Raw genomic sequence first — 24352 nt, 5'->3', positions numbered from 1 at the left:
TATAGTAGCTAGCGTCCGAGCAAGATTTTTTGAAAATGAAGGATTATAATATAAAATTAATGCCAGTCCTACCGTTCAAGAACTTCTGCCAGTTCGGAATGTTAAGGACTTAAGCTACACATCCAATCCAGGAATTCTTTGGTCTTCTTCGAGAAGCTCAAATATCAAAGAAAAAAAACCTTTACGCTGAACTGTTTCCACTCAGTCATCTACAGTTTATTTTGGAATCAGAACAACTCTTTTGACGCTATAGTCGAAGTTATTGTCCTTTGACTACAAAGAAAGGCTGTTAACAGCATTTTCACTGCATATGATTCGAAAAAGGACATGTGAAAAGGTTTCTCCTGAGCCACCGAGCCTCCTCGACTCATATTTTATTTTATTGTATGTATTTTCTGATCTTTTAATACTCAAAAATTATACATATATAGAAATGAATGTATAGTTCAATTAGAAAATGTACTTACCCAGTAATAAAGGGAGTAGAATAATAAAAATATAATTAAAAAAAATAAGATGCAATAGAATGGTAATTAATTCCGATAATGTGTCTCTTGATAGTCACAAAATTTCTTAAGAATCAAATTAATCGCTAAATTTAGATATTTTGTTTTTGAAAAAACGGTCACAATCGACCATAACAATAAAAAGGCGAGAGGATATATTTTATTTGCAGTTTTGCGTTAATTACCATCAAATAAGTATCTCTAAATCTCGAGGTGGTAAAAAAATTGCTAGAACCGAAATTCACCCCACGTTCATCTTTAAATTAATTGCTGTATAGTTGAATATTGAGAAAAACCATTAAAACTCATGACCAAAACATTCAAATTTTTTTCATACTATGCGTCCTTAAGATTAAAGATCAGTCATTAAGAATTAAATTGAAGACATTTAAATAAATGTTTTTTGGGTTAATTTTCTAAAAATTAAAATTAGCGATGTTGAAAGTATTACTGGCATTGAATACAAAACATGAACCCCAACCCTATTTATTCGTTGGACACATGACATTGTTGCCTGGCAACAACAAGTTGTTTGCATTAACAAACTTAAAGTGAAATTTTCGAAAGTTGGAAAAATGGGATTAATTAGTTTGCATCGAAAATATTCATTTATTGATTATCAGCATCACCTATGCTCATTTGCAACCTTGATAAAATTGATAGCATTAATCGGTGCATTTGTTGTTCCAATAATAATCATTTTGAAATTAAACAGTACGGAAAGTCACTTTGTGACATTTGAACAACCAGTTGTAAAATTTCAATACAAATACATCCTAATTGCTGAAAATTCAATCGACAATGAAACTGGAAAAAATATTTTGTGTAGCTCATTTGATGCCTTAAATCAATTTAATGAGAGTAAGAAATGCTCAAAAATTCAAATAAGTGAAAAAGATTTGAATTATGATGGAACTATAGATGAATTGAATTTCAAATTTGAATTTAATACAATCAATAATTACGGAATCAAATCGGTCTCAGTTGTATTATTCCTAGATGCAAGAATTGGAAATCAATGTGAATTTAGAATTCCTACCGCAGTCATCTTGAAGAAAAAGTTGAGTGAAAATTTCTACAATCGGAAAATTTCAATTTCTGGAAATCTCGATGTATCTCAAATTCAATCAGTAGTGTGTCCATTTTTTCTCAGAAATGTCAAGTCTCATTTCTTTTATGAAGTTTTAAATGAAAATCAAACAAACTTAGAGGAATTTCGATTGTCATCAATTCGTGAACATCTCGAGCATAATCTAATGCATTTTAATTTTAAGGAAACTACAACTGACTATGAGCAATTTAGTGATGAAAAAACAACAATTAAAGTTAATGTCAAAATTCCAGAATTAGCTATACGCTATCAAAAGTCATTTTGGCAAAAGTTGATGAGCTTTTGGATGCAGTTTCTATCAATTTTTATAATAGCTATAGCTATTGAAAACTATATCTTAAATTATATTTTTGAAAATCGTCTAATAATCACTCGACGAAAGAACTATATTAAGGATAAGGAATTTTAACGCAAAAACGACAAATGATTAATATTAAAAATTTTCACTGTCTCATTTCCTTTATTATTTACTTTTTTAATAGTATTAAAAAATAAAACGAAAATTCCTCGATCATTCCGTTTTGTATATAAGTGTGTATCTGCGTGAACAATTTTAGTTTTTATAATTTGACGGAGAAAAATAATGTAGTAATAATAAAACATAAAGGAAATAAATATATATTTGATGTAAGAATCAAGGGTATTATTCAATTGTTATGCATATTGTTTAATTTTCCAGGTAATATTTTTTTTTATATCAGAGGTGCTACAAACTGTATTTTTTTATCTATGAAATTTAAAAATCAAAACTGTTTGTTCATAGTCTAAAAATTCATTATTTTTGCTATTTTTTGTTTTTGCAATTCTTTCATAGATTTCTGTTCACATTAATAGTAGTTTCTTTAATAAATTTAATGCTAGAGATGCTTAAAGATTTTTTCCTTTATATTGTTTTATACACTTTGTTTTCTTTTTTAAAAGCGCAATTTTCATTACAATAAATTACAATTTTAGCGCATTTTCCCAGAAGCCGGACGTTATCTATCGCACTTTACATGCGCTTATTTGTTTCACCTAATTTTTTTTTTTTTTTTCTTTCAGAGCCTGAACTAGTATCGAAGTCACTAATCATTTGCTGATTGTGTTTAGGAAAATGCGTATTCGTCGGTCAAAAATGATCATGTTTTTACTAGTTCTTTATTTTAAGACGATAAAAAAGAAAAATAATCAAAAAGTGTTGCGGAAAAATTTGACAAAAATGTTTATAAAATTTTGTTGCTTGTTTTTCATTTCCTATCAAAAATCTATATCTCAATATTATTAAATGGCTTTCAATAATGTTAGAGGCTTTTCTGTGATTTAATTTTTTTTTCTTATTAATCTTTTTTTGTTTTTTTTGTTTCGTCGTCTTTTGCTGTACTTCTAAAAATCTCCGAGCACATTCAACAATTAAAAATATAAATTTTTGTTTAATTATTATGCAACGATTATTTAATTGTTTCATCCTCCTCGTTCATATTTTATATCTTAATCTAAGTTTCAGTTAATTCACTCCCATTCTGTTGTTCCAGGTGGTTTGCTTGTCAAATCATACATGATTCGTGAAATGCCCTGCACTTTTGCTAGAATTTCATTTACAATTCTTTCGATAGCCTGAAAAAAGACATTAAGTCGATTAGTTTTATCATTTTAAATTTGAGTAGCATTCAACTTACATGTATTGGCATTTGCTCACTTCCAGGAACGACGGGAACGCCAGTCATAAAATCGTTAGTTATGAATGGTCTTAGGACAATTGATCTCTGTGCTGAAGGCTTACGATCAACGGGATCTCGATCAAAATGTAAAGGAACTAAAATAACAGGCATTTGTGATATTCCGTCCATCAAATTACACTCGCTGAGAATCTAATAGACGACATTAATTAATTACACTTCATTAATAACTAAACTTTATAGCAACTTACAGTATTGACAATGTGATCAGCTTGCCGTACTTGACCAATGGTGTATTTGCTTAAGAATGTATGAGTTACATCTGTAATCTGATACGTAACAGGTGAACCAAATATGAAGCATACTCTATTAATGTTGTGTAAAATTCTAGGGATTAATTTAGCTAGAAATATCATGTCTTGCCAATTTGGTTGTGTGTCACTTGAAAGTCCCACAACATAACTATAAGTTCGTTTATCACCTAAAAATTTAAAGATACAATTATTAGATTTGTTTGAAGATCATTTAAAATAAATCTCTTTGAATCAACCTTGGACTCCCACGCTTCTGATTGGCAAAACAGTTGCAGATAACTCAATGCTGCTGGAAATTCTACACAATTCATCTTGTTCTTCCTTTGTGGTCACGCCTGATACGCGATTCAGGAGTGCATGATTCTTTTTGAGCTTGTTTTGATAGTCAACAATAACTTTAACCACAACTTGTGTCTCACTAAAATCTTTCTCAATATATGCGTCATCTGCGCATAATATTCTAATAGCTAATCCTGGTCCAGGAAAAGGATGACGCTCAACTAATTGTTTAGGCAATTGAAGATCATATCCTAACTTTCTAACTTCATCTTTATGAAAGTCTTTAAGAGGTTCAACAACTCGTCCTTCATCACGCAACTTTCGCACCAATTCTGTATCGTTATGATGAGTTTTAATTGTATCAGCTTTTGTACTTACTAAAGATGAAGCAGATTCAATTAAATCTGGTCTTAAAGTCCCTTGTGCAAGGAAAACATCTTCGGGTTTCATCTTTAATTCTCGTAAAACTTCGTTCGAGACTTTAATAAATACATCGCCAATGATCTTTCTCTTATCTTCGGGATTTAAAGTCATACTCAAAAGTGGTGTCTCTGTTGTATAAAGAGATCCGGGCAATTTTACTGTCGTTGTGCCTTTTATAAACTGATGAAATGCTCTTTTAACTATTAAATTCACTCCGATGCCTTTTAGTGACGATTCCACTATATCTGACTCATTCTTACGCATAAAACCTTTGTTTTCATTTCATTGTTTAAATATAAATAAAAATAAAAAATTGATGAATACAATAATAAATGAAAAGGAATGATTTTCGTTGTTACCATTATCAATATGAACGGCTAAAATTTGACTGGGCTGCAAAGCAACCCTCAGGAGAGCTGCGCAAACAGTCGAATCAACTCCTCCACTGCATAGGAGCTGAAAAATTCGTCATTAAAAATGAAAATAGTAAATTAACTATCCGAACCCGAAAAGTTGTTAAAGAAAACTTACCAGAACTTTATTATTGCCAACTTTTTCGCGGATATAACGAATACATTCTTCTTTTCGACAATTGATTGTAAAGCTTGGAGTAAGTCTTGCAACGTCAAGGAGAAATTTGCTGAGAATTTTCTTTCCTTCCAAAGTTAAATCAACTTCAGGATGAAATTGAACACCATAAATTCTCGCTTGTTCGTTGTAAATTCCAGCAATGATGTCAGACGAACTGGTAGCACAAATTTTGAATTTATCACAAACGCGTTCAATTGAATCTCCATGAGTTAGAAGCACTGTTTGTGAACTTTGAAGACCACTAAAAAATACAAAAAAAAGTCGTGAATTAAAGTTTGTTGAAAAGAAAATTTAAATGTACTGAAACATGTAGCTTTCCATCATTGAGTCTTGTAAATGAGATAGGAAAGGTGTTCGTTACAGCAAATTTTTAATATTGGAGGAATGTATCGGGAAAAGTATATTCAACTTTATGACATTTCCCTTCTTTTTCCTCCGTAATTGATTAATTTGTCTTTAGTAATATTCACCTAAAAAGAGGGCATTCCGTATCAACTTGAACAATCATTTGTCCGTCTTCTCTGATCTCCTTCTTGCGTACGGTGCCGCCAAATTCCTTATTGATTATTTGAAGACCATAACAAATTCCTATAAAATTGGAACATTAGATAATTCTTGACAGCAATAAATTAAAATGCTTACCTAAAATTGGTAATCCTAATTTGAAAATATCGGGATCGTATTTTGGAGCATTAATATCATAAACAGATGATGGCCCGCCAGAAATTATGATAGCTTTAAATCCTTGCTCCTTTATGTATTGAGCTGTTGTTGCGAGTGGTAAAATCTCTGACTCAATTGACAATTCTCTTACTTTTCTATCAATGACCTAGGAGAATGTTTCATTTTTAATAAATAACAACCAATTTTAGTTTATTTAGTAATACATACTTTTCCATACTGTGCTCCAGCATCCAATATAATAATACGATCATTTGACAAGCTACCATTTTCAGCAATTGATGATTTGACTGAATTCATTTTTTGTTCCACGTTACAGCACTAAGGATTAGATCTAATTAATATATACTTATATGATTGAAAGTCCTTAATTAATGTTATAGTAGGGAATAGCTTAGTAATAACTATGACTTACGATGGACAATAATTTTATAGATTGTTTTTGTCTCACAAAATGACATTAAAGCATGAAAATGATTTTGATGAAGGACCGTTCAAAATAATGCCAATGATATGCAAATTATTTGCTAGGATAACAGATTTTAGGGATGGATATATAAAAATCTATTGTATATATTTTCTTTATTTCTAGGTTAGAATTTTTCATATAGTTATCTAGTAAATAGCGATTTAAAGTAATTACAAATGTGTTGAAGCATAAGCAATAATGTAATTTAGCATTAAATTATGTTTTCTCAAGTTTTTCTTCGTTTCACGAAACAAAGGAAAATGGAAAATTTTAGACAAAATCTTTTTTTGCGACACTAGTTAAAATCTTTTAATTAATCATGTTTGTTATACAGTACAAAAGTCAATTTACACTCCAAAACACTCGTAAGAACATTAATTGTTTCGACAATATATGTTTATTTATATTTGCTCTTATTCAGCTTAAATAGTTATTTTTCCTAGATTTTAAATATCTTCTTTTTTGTTCACATCAATTTTTCCAATTCTTATTCTTCTTTTTTTGTAGTTTCGAATGAAAATTCCGATTCAAAAATATTTGTACATTTCACACTTAAACTCGAAAGCCTTTACACTAATAATTACCTTCTAAAGTTAATTTACTTAAATGGAACTAGACTTTCTTGTTGCAAAGATGTTATTCTCTTAAATTTTTAAATAATTTTTTATTATTTTTTTAAATTTCAGCAACAAAACTAAGCAATAATATCAATTTAAAGTGTTGCTTTGACATAAACATTTTGAAGCGTTACCTTATGGAGTCGTTTGTTTTTTTTAAAAAAATTTGATAGCGAAAGTTATTTCTTTTTTATGCAACGGAACAAGTGAACGATTCCTATCAGAATATAAACAAATGTAATAAGTGGCAAAAAATTTTTTAAAAAAAATTAAATTTTTAGAGAAAAATCATACAAAAAGAAAATGATTCGATGTAGGAATTGTGTAATGTCATTAGTTAATAACAGGATAAAGTTTTATGCTTATAACCAACCTAAAAGACTTTGTTCAAATAATGAAAAAACGGAGGAAGAGAAGAATTATGAAAGTAATAGGGAAAAACGAGAACGGCAACATGAATTTTTTGCAAAACGAAGTTTGATCCTTAAAGGAGCATTTGAATGTGTAGAACATAAGAACAAAGATTCGTTTCTTGAAATGATAGATATCTTTATTAATAAAGACATTAACCGAAGAAATCATACTGAATTTATTTATGCAGCACTTAAAAGTATGAAAGAATATGGAATTCAACGGGATCTTCAGGTGTACAAAAAACTTATTGAAGTTATGCCAAAAGGGAAATTCATACCCACTAATTTATTTCAAGTCGAATTTCAGCATTATCCGAAACAGCAACAGTGCATAATTGGTAAAAATATAATTGTTCTTATCGAGTTACTTCAGCAAAAATAATTTCCAGCTAAACGAACGAAAAGAGTTTCTAAAATAAAAAAGTTAACGATTCTTAATTTGTTATAGATTTACTCGATCAGATGGAGGATAATGGTGTTATACCTGATTATGAAATGGAAGACATGTTAATTAACGTTTTTGGACGCAGAGGATTTCCTGTCAGGAAATTCTGGAGAATGATGTAAGATTCAAAATATTTCGGTGATTACTTCATCAACAATTACAATTAATCGTTTCAGGTACTGGATGCCTAAATTTAAAAATCTTTCACCATGGATGGTTCCAAATCCTCCACCAAATGATGCTTTTGAATTAGCAATGTTAGCAGTTGAAAGAATGTGTTCTGTTGATTTACAATCAAAAATTAGTGTATTTCATACAAAAGATGTAGAAAGCTCAATAGAAGATACTTGGATAGTAAGCGGTCAAAGTGTAGTCCAACAAGATTTGTTAAAGAAACATGATAAGAAAATTGGCCTATTTATTGAAGGACCATTTAATATTTGGCTTAGATATCGATGCATAAGTTATTTCATACTTAGAAGTGAAGCCCCGAAAAATTACATAGAATATAACGATGACATTGAAGTAGATGATGTCAGTGACATTGATGTACCAATATTCTCTTTGGGTAAAGTTAAACAAAAGAAAAATAAAGTCGCTATTCTTCGATCCGTCCATGAACAAAAAGATGGAACTATTTATGCAGTATGTTGTACTGGAGTTTCATCAAAAGATTCATTATTATCCTGGATTCGATTGCTAGAAAAACACGGAAATCCTAGTTTAGCGGATCTTTTAGTTTTATTTAAATTTATATCACCAACAGACCGAGAAGTAGTTATTCAGTCAAAAGAACCAACAGTTAAAACAGATAGTGAAAATGATAGTAATGAGGATAATAAAAATTAACTTTTATTTTCGTATCTCCAAATTTTTATTCCTCTAAAACTTTTTTAGATTTAAAAATTCTCAAAGAGTTGTCTGAACCACCGGAAACCATATATTTCGGATTAGACCAATCAACGGCCATTACTTTATCCTCATGACCAATTAAATCAAAAAGAGGTGCTTTTGGACTTCGATAATCCCACAGTTTTACAGCATTATCATATGAACCAGAGATGAAAAGAAACTCTTCGGTTTTTGACCATTTGACAGACGAAACCCACTGATTGTGACCAAGATAAGTGCTCTTCACAATCGTTCCTTCTGTAAATTAAGAAACACGTTAGTTGATAAAAGAATAATAGTTAGTAATTGAACTTACGGTTTGAGCGTGGATCAAAGAGACGAAGATTCTTATCGGCAGATGCGGCAATGATCATTCCGTTTAATGGTGAATGACTTACTTCAAATATTGATTTGTTTGCAGGAATTTCATTTTTCAAGGCTTTCATTTCTAAATCCCAAATTTTCATTGTATGATCCCATGAAGATGTTAAAATAGTCGAATTGTCAATCCATTGAATTGAGGATATAGCCTCACGATGACCTTCTAATGTCGTTTGCGGCGTTCGTACATTTGTCTCCTCAGACTTCATCTTCTTACTTGAACCATGAGAATCGTCTAATGTTGATGCGGACCAAATTTTTAAAAAGTTATCCCATCCTCCTGACGCAATAAATTTACTATTTGGTGAAATCGATAGACATTCTACAGCTCGCTCGTGGCCTTTGCAAATAAAAATACAGCTTGCTTTATTATTATTAATATTATATTCCCAAATCATGACTGTCTGATCTTTAGATCCACTAGCAAAAACTGCAGTTCCGTTGTCCTCATTCAGTGAAATCCAACCAACTCCTTTTACAGGTGCTTCGTGTCCACTTAAAGTTAACTTATGCTCTCCTTTCATGTTCCATACATTTACTGAGTTATCGTAACTGCCTGTAAGAATTAAATCACCGCACGTTTGAACAGCAGAGACCCAATCGTCATGTAACAAGCAATCAAGAATTTCCGGTGCTGGAAATCTTTCAACATACTCTACGTCTATAACATCTTCAAATGATATGTCACTGTCTTTTAAATGTTTCAATAAAGTTGTTTTCAAAAATTCTCCTCTGACAAGAAAGTCGAACACAACTTCGGATGTAAACATTTCATTTTGGCTCTCTTGAAGGATGGTATTAACTAGATTGTTCAATTCTACTACAGTAACATTCGATGGAATCGTATATGGTGTGTTGGGAACAGCAAATCTATAAAGCAATATTAAATAATTTTTATTAATATAACCTATAAAAAATCAAGCATCTCTTACTGAGTCTGTTTTGTGATTAAATGAATCTGTATTTGTTGTTCCTCATCTTTTCCGGTTGACTTCGAAGCCATTTTGGGAATTAACAAACTTATTTTGTCAATTAAACCTCTTGTAATTCAAAATTTTTAATTAATTATTGCGATGAATTATTAACAAACTTTGTTATTGTTTTTAACTTGCAAAAAAAGCAACAACACTGATTGGGAGAAATGTTTTAAAATCAACTTAAATTGTATAATTAAGAATTTGCACGAATAGATGTTTTAATTATATGTCAAAATGTTAAAGAATCATTTGATATTTAATTAATTTCGAATAATTTTAGACTTTTAATTTTATGTTAAATAACGTACATAAAATTCAAATTTTAAGCTTTAAAGCGTTGCTTTGATTGTTTCCATTTCGCTCACTCTGCGACACCGATTAAAATTTTTAGTCCTAGACATATTAAAATAAATTAGTGAAATACTAGTGAGAATTTATAATTAAAAAGGTAAAATATTATTAAATTGAATTGATCTTTTGGTGAAAAGTCAAAAGATATCTATTAAATACATATTAGACGTTTTTTAAGTGTTTTAAAATTTTCCATAATTTCTTGAGATGGGTCTAATGAGAAAATTTAACTAAATCTCAATCAATCATAAATAATTTGTTACTTTAATGCAGAATATGTAATGCTGATTCTATTAAATAACATCAGATAAAGAGATTAATTGAATTAAACGTTTAATTTGAATGAGAAAAAACTTAAAAAAACGTCTTCAAAATGGCGAAAAGGCTCGATCCGAAAATTCGTCACTTTCAAGAATTAATTTTTCCGATGTTCCCAATTGTTTAAACACCTATTTTAAATCAGTTTCATTATGCTTTTTATAGCTTAATTAAACTTTCATATCATCTGCTCCAAGTAAAATTGACTAAAATGAATATCCAAAGATATTCTTCTAACAAAAAATATAGAAATGGAGTTTTCAGTTAAATCAGGATTTTTTTCTTTGTATCGAGTCTTCTTGATATTCTGACAGAACACACAAATAGTTAATAATATTTTTAGACTATTTCCTAGTCTTTATTTATTATAAACGAATAGAACTCACTAAAAAATTAAATTCTGATAGTGATTCGTTACTGTTTCAAAAGATATGCTAATTTTTATGCTAACATTGTTGCAAAAAGTACCATAAATCAACAACCTCTCTAGGTTGCGACGTTAAAATGTTCTTTTCCAATTAGTAGCTCATTCAGAGTGAAAATATTGTTCACATACAATGGTTAAAAGCACAAAGTTGATTAAAATTGACATAAATTTCTTATCACTACTCTTTGGCTAAAATAAAATAGATTCCGTCCTAAAATTGTAAATGACTACAATAGATATAAAATCTCGACTTTTTTTTTTTGAAAAGTTTAACAACACTTAAAGAATGGAAAACAAAAATCCTTTTGCGACTTTGCATGTGAACGGTTGGTTAATGAAAGCAAAAGAGAGGAATGGAAATAAAAGACGACGGCGAGTTCAATAAACGAATGAATAAGCACTGTCATCAGCAGATGATTAATTTTTATTTCGTTTTTCCTTTTTGCTTCCTTTTTTATACACAAAAATTATATCATCTGTTTTTTACCATACAAATATATTTTTTAAAATTATTATCTCTTTATCGTCCGCAGTTAGAATTCGTTCTCCGTTTATCCAATTCCAATTATTGCACATACTATTATTGTTGCTGTAACATTTTCGAGGAAAAAAGGAAAAGAAGAAAAGGTTTTTAAAGAAAAACAAAATGTCGACATCATCTGCCGGATCTTCAGGATCAAGTGGAAGTGGAAATAGACGAAATGGAAGCGGTACTAGTGCATCAAGCTCATCAGAGCCTAAGCCTGAAACAAAAGAAACAAAATCTAATCCAAAAATTTCTAAAGCTTTAGGAACATCTGCTAAACGCATGCAAAAGGAACTAGCTGAAATAACTCTTGATCCTCCACCAAATTGTTCAGCAGGACCGAAAGGCGACAATTTGTATGAATGGGTCTCGACAATTTTAGGACCGCCAGGCAAGTTTATGATGATTTATTATAAATTACCTTTGATAACTTATTTAAAATTTTCTCAGGCTCTGTTTATGAAGGCGGTGTGTTTTTCCTGGATATACATTTTCCACCAGAATATCCATTTAAGCCTCCAAAGGTAATATTCAGATTCAAATAATGAAATTGTTCTTATAATTCTACTAATTTTGCTCTTTTTATAAACAGGTTTTATTTAGAACTAGGATTTATCACTGCAATATAAATAGTCAAGGCGTTATTTGCTTGGATATTTTAAAGGACAATTGGTCACCTGCACTGACAATATCAAAAGTTCTCTTATCAATTTGTTCTTTGTTAACAGACTGTAATCCAGGTACATGCTAAAATTTTTTCTATTATTCGATTATACTAATCCGTTCTTCTTCTTTCTATATTATTTTCTACAGCTGATCCGTTGGTCGGTAGTATTGCTACACAATATTTACAAAATAGGGAGGAACATGATCGAATCGCACGTCTTTGGACAAAACGGTATGTAAATTTTAATTATTATGCGTTTATAAAATTTTAAATTTTAACATAACTTATGTTTCTATTCACATTTATGTTTACTTTTCAGATATGCTACGTGATTTCCTAATATTGTCAACTCGCATCCATTAAAATATAACAAGAAGATGAATGAATTTGAATTTAAAATTGAAGTAAAAAATTGTATTTAAAAAACCATGCTGTAACGGTGAAAATTAAAAAAAAATGATAATATCAACAAATAAGAACTTACATAAAAAGCAACTCTTAATGGATATAATAATATTTATAATGATTTGTCTCCAAATATTACAAGAATTAATTCATTAAATTAAAAAAAAAATCACTCAAACACTCAATATCCAAAATATAAAAATTATTAATCATCGAAAACATAAGAAAAACTTTCATCTGAACATAACTAGTAAGTTAAACTAATTTTTCTCAGCCATTATGATTTTTATTGGAATTGTAAAACAACGTCTATAAACTATTATAAATTGACGAATTTTCCTTGCGATTTAAAGCAAATTAAAAAGATTTAAATTTTTAATAAAGTTGCCAACCAACTGCGTCTGAGCGATATTTCAAGTATGTTCATTTTTCCAACCATGCTTGCATATCCAAATTGGAATTTAGATCTTAAATTATCATCTTTACAACAATTGCGAAACTTTTGTTGTTTGAGAGTGATGTTGGATTATATACACTGAATTTGTGCGAGAATAATTCAAGCTAGGAATTGTGAAACTAATAAGAATGAATAATTTTCATTAATAATTCAATTTTTTTACCTATGAATGATGACTTTTCTTTAGTTTTTATTATAAACGACAAATTTTATTTCGTCTTGTGATTTTCGCCTCAATTCATCATTCATAATTTTACTTTATAAATTATAATTAAAATTTAAACTAAGCAACACAAATAATCAACAGATTTCTAAATGTATGCATTAAATGTCATGTCAAAAGGAAAATTGGCTCTGTCTGAAAGTTTCTCATAAATTAAGTAGAGAAGTTTTCAGTTTGGAGAAATTTTTGATTATTTGGTCATCTTAGAACAAATTTACAAGCATGTATGACAGCAAAGGACACAAGAAAATTTTTAAGATCTACAATTTTTCAATATTTGTAGATTCTTAAGTTTTTTTGGCTTTGACTTGAAACTCGACTATAAATAACTATATTTTTGACCGTCATGATAGAAATGTAACAGACATAGAGAATACTATCTTCATAATTGATTCTCCAAGCATTATATTATAATTACTAAAAGAAAAGATTAACGAAAAGGAATAGAAGTAACTTTGATCATCAGCTAATAACATTTTTAATTTTTCCTCTCATTAATTGAGAAAATTTCAAGTGCGAAAAACAAACTTTTTAGTTCATACTTGTAATGACTTAAAGTAAATGTATTTTTTATAAAAATGATGAAAGTTTGCGATTTAAAACTAATTTAATGAGAAAAAAATTAAGTCGATAAAAATCCGTGGATAAGTGGATAAAAATGTAATAAAAAAGGACTGCAGAATATTTCAAAAAATTGATACTAAGTTTGTGAAGAAATAGTTAAGTATTGCGATGAAAATGGCATATTGCAAAAAAAAAAACGTAGAGATTAATAAATAATTTTTAGATATTAAATAAAAATCCTTGAAAGCGCAGAATAAAAGTATGATAAATGATGGAAGCAAAGCCCATTTATTATTTAATTGTGGTATAAAATAATACTAAATGATTAAAAATAATTGTGAGAACATCATTTTAAGTTTTTTCTTTAAAGATACATAAAAATGGAAAATTAATGTGTATTAATAAAACAGTGAAAGTTCTTAAAATTTAAGCTCTTATTTTTTAAATTTTTAAAATCAATTTCATATTTCAGCGGTCAGAAATATTTAAATCTGAGCTTTTTAAAAAGCGTCGCTGAATTAAAGCAACGCTTTTCTGCGAAAGCAATTCCTCAAATTGTTTTTCATTCAAAATTATTTTCACCAAATTACAATAAATTTACGTTATTTTAATTAAAATATAATTGCACAAAAAAATTTTCATTCGTTTTCGAGTTATTTTAAGAAAGAATCTAACATTTAACTAGTCATTCAATATACACAAAGCAAAAAAAAATTGATTTTACAATTGAGAGAATTGCCCAAAATTCGTGGACGAGTGGAAAAAAAATTTGTCGGAAATGTTGTTAAATTAAAAACTCTAAATAATTAATTGAAAAATGTTTTAGTATAAAGTAAAAATTGCCAGTATCCGACACGTACAAGTTTCTAAAAGTTATTCAGTAGTTTAAACTTGTCGGCAATTTTTAATACCACGTAATTGAAAATTTATTCTTGGTCACTGAGTTGATAGCACACGAAAGAAATTTTAACTCAATATTCTGCATATAAATTTATGAAAAAGCATAGCACAGTGATAGATAAAAGTGTTTTAGTTAGGAAATAAATAATATATTAACCTTAAAAGTAGAAGCAAGAAAGTCGGCACTAGAAAAATGATGACAAGGAAAAACATATCTCTTTTAACATTACTTTTAGTCGTATATGTAATTCAAAAATCTTATGGATATAAAGTAATATATGCTGTAAATTGCGGGGGAGAGGAACATACCGATTCAAATGGAATAAAATACAGTCAAGATACTTTAAAAGTTGGAACCGCATCAGACTTCGGTAAAAGTTTACCAAGTATAGGACGTGCTAATCAAGCAGATGAAATTATTTATCAAACGGAAAGATATCACACATCGACTTTTGGCTATGAAGTTCCTTTAGCTGGAGATGGCGATTATGTGTTGATTTTAAAATTTAGTGAAGTTTACTTTAATTCACCAAATGCCAAAGTTTTCGACGTAGTCCTAAATGCTGATCATAAAATCATATCTGATTTGGATATTTTTGCTAATGTCGGTAAAGGAGTTGCACATGATGAATATGTTCATTTTAGCGTATCGAGAAATAGACTGTATTACAAGGAAGAAGAATCAGAAATACGAGGAGGAAAAGTGCGAGTCGAGTTTCTTAAAAATTATCGTGACAATCCTAAAATCAATGGAATTGTATTAATCAAAGGCAGCGATATAAACAATATTCCCAAATTACCTCCACTATTAGAGAATCCAGAACCGATAGAAGAAAATACACCACCCGTTATTGAAGAAGAAAAGCCAGTCATGTCCAAACCAAGAAAAACAAGTGGTCCAAGAGCAGAATCTCCATATGATTCAATGGACGATCAATTGATGATAAGCATTTTTGTAGGTATTGTGCTCTTTATTCCTCTTTTATTCTGCCTTTGCAGGCTTTGAGGAAGTACAACTTTGTTACATGAAAGAGAAAAATATTTTGTCCATCCTCTTTTTCTGAATATCCTAAATTGGTCTCGATTGATATTATTAATTATCTAAATAAATGTAGATAAAATGGAAAAACCATAGATAAGGCGGGCGCATCTTTTTTAAAATAGAATTCAGTGCAAATTTCTAACACAATGAACATTTTTTACTTTCTTTAGAATATATTTTAGATTAAATTTAACTTTTTTCTTGATGGCCCCCTTCTTGAGTAGTTTAAAGTTAATTAAATAAAAAAAGAAAAGGATGAGGAACAAAAGAAGACTTCATACAGGAAATTTAGATTTAAATGCAATTAAAAGAATGTAATGGATAAGTAATGTCTTAAATTTCTTAAGAAACTGCCGAAATTTTAATTGCATTTAAACAGTGTGTTCTGTACTTAAAATTAAGTAAAAGATGCAAACATGTAAAGTTGAAATAATGAAAATATTAAAAGTATGTCATAAAGTGCAATCACTTTCCACGGCTGTCCATTAATAATAATATAAAAGTTTTTAAAGACCTCACAAATTATTGAAAATGTTTAAAAAGCTTGCATTTACGAGACATACTTCAATCCTTAGCTTTCCTTAATATGGATTTATTATCTAAATCACCTGTCAAACTGAAACGCATTTATATCGTACACTTATAAACAGAAATCTCAAAATAATCTTGTCGGAAAAGTTTTCTTAATCAAATATTAGTTTGAATCTGTAAAATTAAGAATATATTTTTACATGAGATATGTAGATCTTCCAATTTTTGAGTTCTTATTTAGTCATTAAAATCCGTCAGCCGTGCAAAGTGAACCATAAAGTTTTTTAAAAATGCGCATTGAATTATGATTCAACATTTTTTGTATGTTTTGTTTCGTTTCATTTGAAAATGATTTCTTTTTATTAATAATATTTCATGTAGATTATATTGTGATAATTCAGTGAATTACAGAAACATAATTTCCATTCCCTGTTATTTTTTACAACAGTTTTTATTTTATTTTTATTATTTTTTATTATTTTGTCTCTCAATTTTGAGTTTTGTTGAATTTTAAACCAGGTTTTATTAAAGCTAGCATTAGATCATAAATAAAAGCGTGTAAAAAAGACAAAGTATGAGAAAAATGATTTTTTATTGTAAATTTTTATTTTACTTTTCTTAGTTAAAAAGTTAACGTACATACAATGTGTAAAAGGATACATGTGGATAAAAAAAAGTAATAATAATAAAACACAAATAAAGTTTGAATAAATATCTAATAATATTAAGAATGAAGAATTTATAAAATTACTTTGATTTTGGAAGTATTGATGAAAGAGCATTAAATACACGACGCCTAAAGAAAAAAGCAAGAAAGAAGGTAATTGGCGTTAATAAATATATATTATAAATAGAATGTATAAAAATTGAAGAATATATTCATAATTGTACATCGATTCCCCTAACTTTACGTCCAAATTATAAAATGCTTGCTTAATTAACACTGTTTACTTTCTTCATTTTACTTACAATCCGGGAACACGATTTCTGCCGTTTGCTTTTATTCTACATCTTCCATGACTATCTCGAAATTCTCCTCTACCACATATTTTTACTGTTCGTACTTGATCATCATCACTTTCTATGATTTTTACATTATTATTACGTCTCCCATCCAATATCTGCACTACAGATGGTTGTCGGTGCCTTTTAAGATTGATTGCGTGTCTATTATGATTTTGTAATAATGATGCATAAGGCAAAGGTAATTTAGGCTGATTAGCACGATAATATTGGACTTCTACAGGAATTTCTTCGTAATCAATCGATTCATTTACTTTTAATGGTCTCAAAGCCGGTTTTGCCGTTGGAGATGATAGTAAAGAATTAGAGATGTTCTCTTGTTTTACAGTTGTTTCTATTTCTTGTTTCATCGTTGTCGTTTCTTTATTAATAGATGATGTTAATTCCTGTGATATAATAGTACTCGAATCTGCTTTTTCAGTCGTTAACTGAGTGGTTGTCGATGGTTTGGTGGGCTTAGAAACTGTACCAAGAAATGCAAAAATTGGATTTACAGTCAAATGTGAATTATCATAATCACCATCTCCATCTATTTGCCCATATTCTTCATAATCATAAGAACCATAATCGCCAAGACTACTGATTGAGTCGCTCAAACTAAAGAATTGTACATCCTTTATGTTCACATGAACATTATATTTTCCTGTTTGACGTTGATCATAAATTGTCCGAGAATCTGATTTCTTGGCATCTGATTCATTTTCTTTTGCAATAACATCAGAAAAACTAATTAGAAAAATCAGCACAAAGATTTGAAGATACATTACTGAAGAACTCTGTAATAGCAGAAAAATTAACGGGACTCATTTAATATATGTAAAGGACTTTTTGAACAAATAAAAAATGTCTCATACACATGATATTTTGTTATCAAACAAATACTGACCTACCAGACTTAATCTGAAGATATATGAGAATGATAATACTCTATAAATAAATACTACACACGAATCAAATAACAGCCAACTTGTCATTAAGAGAACTGAAGAATGAATGAAGATGACCATATGAATACATTAAGTAAAAGAAAAAGTAAATATCAACTATAAAGGTATGGAGAAATGGAAGAATACGATAATAATAACTAAAAGACTTTTTTCTTTCGAAATTTATGGGATTGAAAAGAAACAAGAACTGACATCAAAGTATTTTTAACGTTTAAAATTCTTGGCACAACACTTATTTAAATTTATATATTTTTTTTTGTCAATTTAAGCGAATTCCAAGATAATATATTTTTGCGAGTCAAATTTATTATTCAAATTCTATTCAATGTTAATTTCTTCATTTTCACATTTTACAGTCACGTTTTACAGTCTCAACGTCTTTTTTGTTTGAAAAACTTTGAATAAAGCGTCGCTTTAATGGTTTGTTTTGAAAATTTTCAGGATTTTTTCCTTATATTAATATTAATTAATTCATTCTAAGCTTAAATCATTCCCGTATTATGGAGAATCAAGACGATGCAGAGAAGCTGAACGAAAATCAAAAGAATGCACATAAAGTCAGGTATGTTTTAATGCACACCAGCATAAATAATTTTTCTATAAATTTTAAGAAATTTTCCTTGTAAATATTTTTTAGATGTCAATTCTGCAATAGTTTAGTAATGTTGAATAATGTTGGAACATTTACACAGAGTGAATTCTCACTTCCGCTGATGCATCAAAAGCACTCAAAGTCAATTGATGAACTAGATTCTGAAAATTTTAAAGAGTACTGGATCATTGAGGATATGTTTCATTTTGAAAACATTGGCTTCTCAAATACTGTTGGAAATTATAAATATCTTATATGCGCCGACTGTGAAATGGGGCCTTTTGGCTATCACGATTTAACAACTAAACGAAGTTATGTAGCATTAAAACGAGTAAAGCATGAGCATTAAATATTTAAAACCAAAGTTTTAATCACATATAAAATTATTATGAATACAATCAATGAGTAATTTGATCTAAATTAAGTTACTTTTCTGTTCTCTTAACATTTGGTGTAAGTAAGATGTTTCATCTTTTGCTAGTTGTTTAAATTCGCCAGTCTCTACAATTTTACCATTATTGACAGTAAATACTCGATCCGTATTTTGTAAACCATCCAATCTATGTGCAATCATTAAAACAGTTGATGTTTTGAATGCATTCTTAAGAACGATTTGAACTCCAAATTCTGAATCTTTATCCAAGTTTGATGTAGCTTCATCGATTAAAATAACCTATAGAAAAAGAGCGTTATAAATTTGAACCTGCATGACAAAATTTTAATCGTGATTTACTTTTGCACTTCTTAAAAGAGCTCTGGTTAAGCACAATAGTTGGCGCTGGCCACATGATAAATTTGACCCGAAACTTTCTATTTTTCCATACAGTCCTCCCAGCTTTTGAATTAACAAGGCAGTCTTTGAATGACTAATTGCATTGAAAATCTCAGAATCAAGGAAAAGACCTCTCGGATCGATGTTATCTCGAACAGTTCCTTCAAAAAGGAATGGCTCTTGTGAAATTATTGCAACGCGACTTCTCAAAACACTTAAAGGAAGTGTTTTTATGTCCACGTTATCAATTAAGATTTGTCCTCGTGTTAAATTCGATACTCTCAGTATTGCATTAATGATAGAGCTCTTTCCGGCACCAGTTCTTCCACATATTCCAATTCTTTCGTATGATGCAGTCTAAAGTATGATGTAAAACATTAAATATAAATAATTAAGAATAAAGAACTATGACTTACTTCAAATGACACTCCATTGAGGGCAGGAATCGTCTTTTCTCGATAGCTCATAAAGACGTTTTTGAAATTGATCACACCTTGACATGGCCAGCTTAATAAATAATTTAAAATTAAATTTAGATTTTTAACAATAAGAATTATTTCTTACCCAAAAGGAGGATCAACAGTTCCGTCAGCATTAGGTTCTGATGGTAATTTTAGGTACTGACTAACTCGCTCAACACTTATCATTTCCTGTTCAGTTTCAGTAAATGCATTCAAGACCCCATTAAGTAAACTACTTATGCTGAGTGCATATGAAATTGCCAATCCGACCATTCCTGGTGAACTTGTATGAGCTGAAGTCAAAACAGTTAATATTCCACAGCCTCCAACTATCGAAGCACCAAGCAATTGAAGTCTCATAGAAAGCCAACAAGATGCTGCCTGTGAGCTTACTTGAGCTTTAATATTTTCCTCTAATTTTAGAGAGAAATCTTGTTTGAATCGCCAAGATCCTCCCATTGATCGAATCGTTGTTAATCCTTGAAGTGTTTCAGTAAATTGAGTGTACAATGGAGATAAGGAATTACTTGAAATTCTTTTGATATCACGCGATGAGTTACGATATTTGGATTGAATGTCAATATAAATTGGAACAAGTGGTGCTACTATGAAAAGCAACCATGGAATTGCATAAATTGTAACAGCTAGTGATCCCAACAGACCAAAAAGTTGAGCCAAAAGAATGTTAAAAATAAATGGCAATGAGTCGTCGATCGTAAAAATGTCACTAGAAAACCTGTTAAGGATTCGCCCTAATGGTGTTGTGTCAAAGAACTGAATGGTTGTATAAAATACATTTTTCAGAAGTTTGTGGTGAATAATCTTTGCAGCTTTAATCCCAGCATATGCGAATAAAAATGATCTAATCAATGTTAGTATTGAATTCGTAATTCCTAGTGAAGTGTAAATTTCTAGATAACCTTGAGTATCTATAGTTGCATTATTTGTGGCTGATTCAAGACTCACCCAATGAGCAAGCCACGCATCAGTTGTGTTTCGTGACAGTTGCATCAAAAATACACTAAATATTGTTATTATACCAGTAAATATTCCCATAGATTTCCAATAAACATATATTACTGATGACGAAATATTTCCAAATTCTTTCGATTCCTCTTGCATATAGCTGTCAAGAGATTTCCTATCAGCTTCAATTTGTGTAAGAGTTCTACGATTAAATGTAGAGTCTAACTGATCATCATCACTAAAATCATCCTCATCCTCGTTCATCAAATCAATACTTGTAACTGTGCCTTTATCTACAGTGATTACTTGATTTGCATGCTCTAACAATGTCTTATTTTGGCTAATAATTATTCTAGTCTTTTTTAATAAATATCCGAAAATACAATATTTAATTATATGATTGGCAACATGAGCATCAAGTGCAGAAAGCACATCATCCATAAAATAAATTTGTTTATCTTGATAAAGAGCCCTTGCTAGAGCCACTCTCGCTCTTTGTCCTCCAGAAAGTGTTTTTCCTGCTTCTCCAATTCCAATATTATCACCGCCTAACTTTTCAATATCTTCTGTTAATGCACAACATTTTATCACTGCTTGATATCGCCATTCATCATATATTTTACCCCAACAAATATTTTCCTTTATTGTTCCTCTTTGAAGCCATGCACTTTGAGAGACATATCCAAAACCTGTATCATTGTCTTTTATTGCTATATTTCCACTCAATTTCTTCAAATTTCCAATCATCGCACTTAGCAATGCTGATTTTCCAGAACCTGTCAATCCGTCGATAACAACTAGCTCGCCATGTCTAATTTCTACATTTATATTTTCTAATTTAAAATCTACGACATCTTCTGCATTTACATTTGATCTATCACGTTCCTTTTCAAAACAAAATGATCCATTTTGAATTGAAATAACTACAGGATTGTTATTTGATTTTTTCGAGTAATTTATTGGAAGTGGAGAGTAGTATTTTGACAAGTCGATGTTTTCCAAATTAATCAGCTCTTGAACACGTTTTAAAGAAACATAAGCTTCCATTAATCCATTCAGAACCCAAGGAAATGCATTTAGGGGTCCGATTAATAAATTCAATAGTGCAACTGATGTGTATGTAACAGATGCTGTCAGCTTTTGTCCGAATAATACTAATCCTCCAAATGTCAATAGACACATGATTACTGGAGTTGTGGCCCAAAAATAGACGCACAATGCATCAAGGTATTTTCTTTTTGATAAAAATACTACTTCCTGTTTTCTTAAAACTTCAATTTTTTCTGTAAAAATATCTTCAAGTGCTTGCATTTTTATTTGCTTTGATCCTGTTAAAGCCTCTGTTGTAAGTTGTACTCTTTTATCTTTAGCCGCCATTAAGCTGGCTGACAGTGTACCAATTTTAACCGCAATAAAGCGATTTATAGGAATCAGAACTATTGCAAAAATAACTCCAGGAATGAATGCAAATTTAAGTTGGGTATAGAGAAGATACAGCGTAGTAAATAACTGAAATGGTATGCTCCAAAATGAGTGAAATGATATACAGGAATTTACTATACGATCGCAATCAGTTGACATTAAATTAAGTATTTCTGGTTTGGCTTCATGCAAGCCTTTTGCCTCTAAAGTCTTTGTATATATTGAAGATATAATTGCAGTTTTCATTTTGCTTGAAACTATTGAAATTTTCCAGTTGAAATGAACGTTTGTAACAGCTGAAATTAGTGTACAAGCGAATAATCCTCCAGCATAATAATATGACTCGTAATTATTGTTATCATTTTCATTCATTCCAGTTCTTAAAAGTCCGCCAAGTAGTAATGGGCCACCAAAACTTGTTAAATCAGAAATTAAGCGGAGAATTCCAACAAGATAAAATTCATAAGCAAATGAGCGATGAAGAGCTTTAAATAAAGTCATACCTGCCCTAATGTTGACTTGGAAGGTTTCTGAAATATACTTGATATTTAAACAATCTGGCAGGTCGAACAAATCTTCAACTTTTCTCAACTTTCCAATAGTGCCTTTTTTGATTAATGACGATACCCAATGGAAAACGATCTTGCTCAAAAAATTGTATCCATCTTGAGCTGCTCCTAGGACAAAATCCTCTTCGTTTCCATCGACTCCTAATCTGTGATAAGCATTAATTAAAGGTTCCCTTTCGTACTCTCGTTCCATCATGATATATTGGGATTTGCCTCTTGGAATTAAGGTCAATGCATAGGAAATATTTAATGCAACTCTTATTATACTGAATACACTTTTGTTTGTTTGATACCATAGAATTGATAATGTTATAGAGCATGACCATAAGATTAATATTGAAAGTGGCCCTCGATGACTTATACTTCCAAATCTGCGACTAGCTATAATGTATACTGTAATTCAAAAAAAAAAATAGTAAATTTTTTTATTGTTTATGACATTAAATAAAACTTATTACCAAAATGGACTGTCCAGCATAAAGCTTCAGCACAAGCCATCAGGACATCAACTGGCCAAAATTTGATTCCCGTCTTCATTTCATAAATAAATTTTACTAAAGGTAATAACGCTAACGATAGAGCAATTAATGCTCTAAAATACAGTGATAACAGTTGAGTCTTGTTCCTTAAAACAGATCCTGCAAGTTTTCCATAATTATATGAACTGAATATCGCCAATAATGAAAATGTAGGAAGATGGAAGTAAAACTGTTGAGCACAGTTTGTAATAGAGCTTGTATTTGTTGAAATGTTCAATCCTGTCTCGCAGAATACATTCCAATAATAGTTAATTTCTTCGTCAGTCATTCTGTACTTATTTTATGTAGATAGATTAATACTTTTCAACAATGATTCATCAAAAAAAAAGAAAATTAAAAAAATTTGTTTTGCTTTTAAATTTCATTAACGTCTGATTCTTTCACTTTTTTACACACATCTCATAATTAATTAATCAAAACATTTATCACATAATCAATTTATGATTTAAAACCATCATTAATTCAAACCGGTTAAAAACTTTATTTTTTTCCTTGAAAAACTAAAAACATAAACATTGAATTGGGTCGTTCACTTGTGACGTCTAATATTTTTAAACATCTGTTATTATTATTTTTTATAACTATCAAGTTTTGTACGCATCTTAATAGGCACACATTATTGGTTACAATTTATGATGATCAATTAATTTATGGAAATCAAGGAATATTAATTAACGTCATTGTTGAATCTTCTTTAATTTCAAATCTGATTTTAATTCAGCAAAATTTAAATTTTCTGTGGACGTTTGGATTTTTTGGGGCAAATTCGATCGATTTATTAATTTTATTATGCTTACTGCTTAAGACTAATGATCAATTTCATTTTACACGCTTTTAGTTCAACTGAAATATTCAATGTCTTCGATAATATAGCCGCTAAGGGAACTAATGTTCTAA

General features: G+C 29.8%; 9 protein-coding genes across 10 annotated transcripts; 5 read left to right on the top strand and 4 right to left on the bottom strand.

The window, feature by feature from the left end:
• The first annotated feature begins 1081 nt into the window (after positions 1 to 1081).
• LOC139090691 (transmembrane protein 231) lies at positions 1082 to 2026 on the top strand. Its single transcript, XM_070640492.1, has one exon. It carries the CDS (start codon positions 1082 to 1084, stop codon positions 2024 to 2026), a length of 945 nt encoding a protein of 314 aa, XP_070496593.1.
• An 18-nt stretch (positions 2027 to 2044) lies between these two features.
• Positions 2045 to 6532, bottom strand: bur (GMP synthase burgundy). Its single transcript, XM_070640488.1, has 10 exons — positions 6381 to 6532; positions 5771 to 5881; positions 5522 to 5708; positions 5350 to 5467; positions 4820 to 5120; positions 4648 to 4744; positions 3823 to 4557; positions 3524 to 3753; positions 3273 to 3464; positions 2045 to 3210 (listed from the first exon to the last, which is right to left on the bottom strand). Exons 1-10 carry the CDS (start codon positions 6402 to 6404, stop codon positions 3106 to 3108), a joined length of 2100 nt encoding a protein of 699 aa, XP_070496589.1. The 5' UTR covers positions 6405 to 6532; the 3' UTR covers positions 2045 to 3105.
• Positions 6533 to 6835: 303 nt separating this feature from the next.
• Positions 6836 to 8382, top strand: ECSIT (evolutionarily conserved signaling intermediate in Toll pathway, mitochondrial). Its single transcript, XM_070640385.1, has 3 exons — positions 6836 to 7397; positions 7508 to 7622; positions 7681 to 8382. Exons 1-3 carry the CDS (start codon positions 6950 to 6952, stop codon positions 8351 to 8353), a joined length of 1236 nt encoding a protein of 411 aa, XP_070496486.1. The 5' UTR covers positions 6836 to 6949; the 3' UTR covers positions 8354 to 8382.
• Positions 8289 to 9898, bottom strand: LOC139090608 (ribosome biogenesis protein WDR12 homolog). The gene is made up of 3 exons (XM_070640384.1): positions 9709 to 9898; positions 8712 to 9646; positions 8289 to 8653 (listed from the first exon to the last, which is right to left on the bottom strand). Exons 1-3 carry the CDS (start codon positions 9777 to 9779, stop codon positions 8379 to 8381), a joined length of 1281 nt encoding a protein of 426 aa, XP_070496485.1. The 5' UTR covers positions 9780 to 9898; the 3' UTR covers positions 8289 to 8378.
• Positions 9899 to 10102: 204 nt separating this feature from the next.
• Positions 10103 to 13990, top strand: Ubc2 (ubiquitin conjugating enzyme 2). Its single transcript, XM_070640386.1, has 6 exons — positions 10103 to 10201; positions 11383 to 11766; positions 11826 to 11899; positions 11968 to 12115; positions 12189 to 12273; positions 12362 to 13990. The coding sequence occupies exons 2-6, from the start codon at positions 11496 to 11498 to the stop codon at positions 12372 to 12374; spliced, it is 591 nt and encodes a 196-aa protein (XP_070496487.1). The 5' UTR covers positions 10103 to 10201; positions 11383 to 11495; the 3' UTR covers positions 12375 to 13990.
• A 452-nt stretch (positions 13991 to 14442) lies between these two features.
• On the top strand, positions 14443 to 17119 carry LOC139090822 (malectin-A). The gene has a single exon (XM_070640655.1). It carries the CDS (start codon positions 14785 to 14787, stop codon positions 15595 to 15597), a length of 813 nt encoding a protein of 270 aa, XP_070496756.1. The 5' UTR covers positions 14443 to 14784; the 3' UTR covers positions 15598 to 17119.
• On the bottom strand, positions 16782 to 18167 carry LOC139090821 (uncharacterized). Of its 2 annotated transcripts, none has more exons than XM_070640652.1 (3): positions 18078 to 18164; positions 17134 to 17963; positions 16782 to 16960 (listed from the first exon to the last, which is right to left on the bottom strand). In XM_070640652.1, exons 1-3 carry the CDS (start codon positions 18159 to 18161, stop codon positions 16912 to 16914), a joined length of 963 nt encoding a protein of 320 aa, XP_070496753.1. In that variant the 5' UTR covers positions 18162 to 18164; the 3' UTR covers positions 16782 to 16911. The 2 variants fall into 2 exon arrangements, with proteins under 2 accessions (XP_070496753.1, XP_070496755.1); XM_070640654.1 differs by having other exon boundaries at positions 16783 to 16960; positions 18074 to 18167.
• Positions 18168 to 18634: 467 nt separating this feature from the next.
• On the top strand, positions 18635 to 19075 carry strat (RAB interacting factor STRAT). Its single transcript, XM_070640491.1, has 2 exons — positions 18635 to 18696; positions 18772 to 19075. The coding sequence occupies exons 1-2, from the start codon at positions 18635 to 18637 to the stop codon at positions 19073 to 19075; spliced, it is 366 nt and encodes a 121-aa protein (XP_070496592.1).
• LOC139090721 (ATP-binding cassette sub-family C member 10) lies at positions 19072 to 23937 on the bottom strand. Its single transcript, XM_070640522.1, has 5 exons — positions 23375 to 23937; positions 20063 to 23309; positions 19915 to 20005; positions 19460 to 19855; positions 19072 to 19399 (listed from the first exon to the last, which is right to left on the bottom strand). The coding sequence occupies exons 1-5, from the start codon at positions 23721 to 23723 to the stop codon at positions 19142 to 19144; spliced, it is 4341 nt and encodes a 1446-aa protein (XP_070496623.1). The 5' UTR covers positions 23724 to 23937; the 3' UTR covers positions 19072 to 19141.
• Between the last annotated feature and the right edge of the window lie 415 nt (positions 23938 to 24352).

This window comes from Chironomus tepperi, unplaced genomic scaffold (genome assembly GCF_022539635.2).
Source record: "Chironomus tepperi strain 1889 unplaced genomic scaffold, CSIRO-AGI_Ctep_v1 contig_219, whole genome shotgun sequence".
NCBI lineage: Eukaryota > Metazoa > Arthropoda > Insecta > Diptera > Chironomidae > Chironomus > Chironomus tepperi.
Note: the sequence above shows the minus strand (reverse complement) of the source record. Positions and strands in the feature narration are given on the sequence as shown.

Excerpts from the sequence above, each read along its gene's own strand:
- LOC139090691 (XM_070640492.1), top strand. The coding sequence starts at position 1,082 with ATGGGATTAATTAGTTTGCATCGAAAATATTCATTTATTGATTATCAG.
- bur (XM_070640488.1), bottom strand. The coding sequence starts at position 6,404 with ATGTTCTTACGAGTGTTTTGGAGT. Across the intron at positions 5,882-6,380 it reads TCTTACGAGTGTTTTGGAGT|TGCTGTAACGTGGAACAAAA; the intron begins GTAAATTGACTT and ends TCTAATCCTTAG. Across the intron at positions 3,211-3,272 it reads GTGAGCAAATGCCAATACAT|GCTATCGAAAGAATTGTAAA; the intron begins GTAAGTTGAATG and ends GTCTTTTTTCAG.
- ECSIT (XM_070640385.1), top strand. The coding sequence starts at position 6,950 with ATGATTCGATGTAGGAATTGTGTAATGTCATTAGTTAATAACAGGATA. Across the intron at positions 7,398-7,507 it reads ACAGCAACAGTGCATAATTG|ATTTACTCGATCAGATGGAG; the intron begins GTAAAAATATAA and ends AATTTGTTATAG. Across the intron at positions 7,623-7,680 it reads AGGAAATTCTGGAGAATGAT|GTACTGGATGCCTAAATTTA; the intron begins GTAAGATTCAAA and ends TAATCGTTTCAG.
- LOC139090608 (XM_070640384.1), bottom strand. The coding sequence starts at position 9,779 with ATGGCTTCGAAGTCAACCGGAAAAGATGAGGAACAACAAATACAGATT. Across the intron at positions 9,647-9,708 it reads TTAATCACAAAACAGACTCA|ATTTGCTGTTCCCAACACAC; the intron begins GTAAGAGATGCT and ends ATTGCTTTATAG. Across the intron at positions 8,654-8,711 it reads CTTTGATCCACGCTCAAACC|AAGGAACGATTGTGAAGAGC; the intron begins GTAAGTTCAATT and ends CTTAATTTACAG.
- Ubc2 (XM_070640386.1), top strand. The coding sequence starts at position 11,496 with ATGTCGACATCATCTGCCGGATCTTCAGGATCAAGTGGAAGTGGAAAT. Across the intron at positions 11,767-11,825 it reads GACAATTTTAGGACCGCCAG|GCTCTGTTTATGAAGGCGGT; the intron begins GCAAGTTTATGA and ends AAATTTTCTCAG. Across the intron at positions 11,900-11,967 it reads ATCCATTTAAGCCTCCAAAG|GTTTTATTTAGAACTAGGAT; the intron begins GTAATATTCAGA and ends TTTTATAAACAG.
- LOC139090822 (XM_070640655.1), top strand. The coding sequence starts at position 14,785 with ATGATGACAAGGAAAAACATATCTCTTTTAACATTACTTTTAGTCGTA.
- LOC139090821 (XM_070640652.1), bottom strand. The coding sequence starts at position 18,161 with ATGACAAGTTGGCTGTTATTTGATTCGTGTGTAGTATTTATTTATAGA. Across the intron at positions 17,964-18,077 it reads ATATCTTCAGATTAAGTCTG|AGTTCTTCAGTAATGTATCT; the intron begins GTAGGTCAGTAT and ends CTGCTATTACAG. Across the intron at positions 16,961-17,133 it reads AGAAATCGTGTTCCCGGATT|GCGTCGTGTATTTAATGCTC; the intron begins GTAAGTAAAATG and ends TTTTTTCTTTAG.
- strat (XM_070640491.1), top strand. The coding sequence starts at position 18,635 with ATGGAGAATCAAGACGATGCAGAGAAGCTGAACGAAAATCAAAAGAAT. Across the intron at positions 18,697-18,771 it reads AAGAATGCACATAAAGTCAG|ATGTCAATTCTGCAATAGTT; the intron begins GTATGTTTTAAT and ends AATATTTTTTAG.
- LOC139090721 (XM_070640522.1), bottom strand. The coding sequence starts at position 23,723 with ATGACTGACGAAGAAATTAACTATTATTGGAATGTATTCTGCGAGACA. Across the intron at positions 19,856-19,914 it reads TCAATGGAGTGTCATTTGAA|ACTGCATCATACGAAAGAAT; the intron begins GTAAGTCATAGT and ends ATCATACTTTAG. Across the intron at positions 19,400-19,459 it reads CTCTTTTAAGAAGTGCAAAA|GTTATTTTAATCGATGAAGC; the intron begins GTAAATCACGAT and ends CTTTTTCTATAG.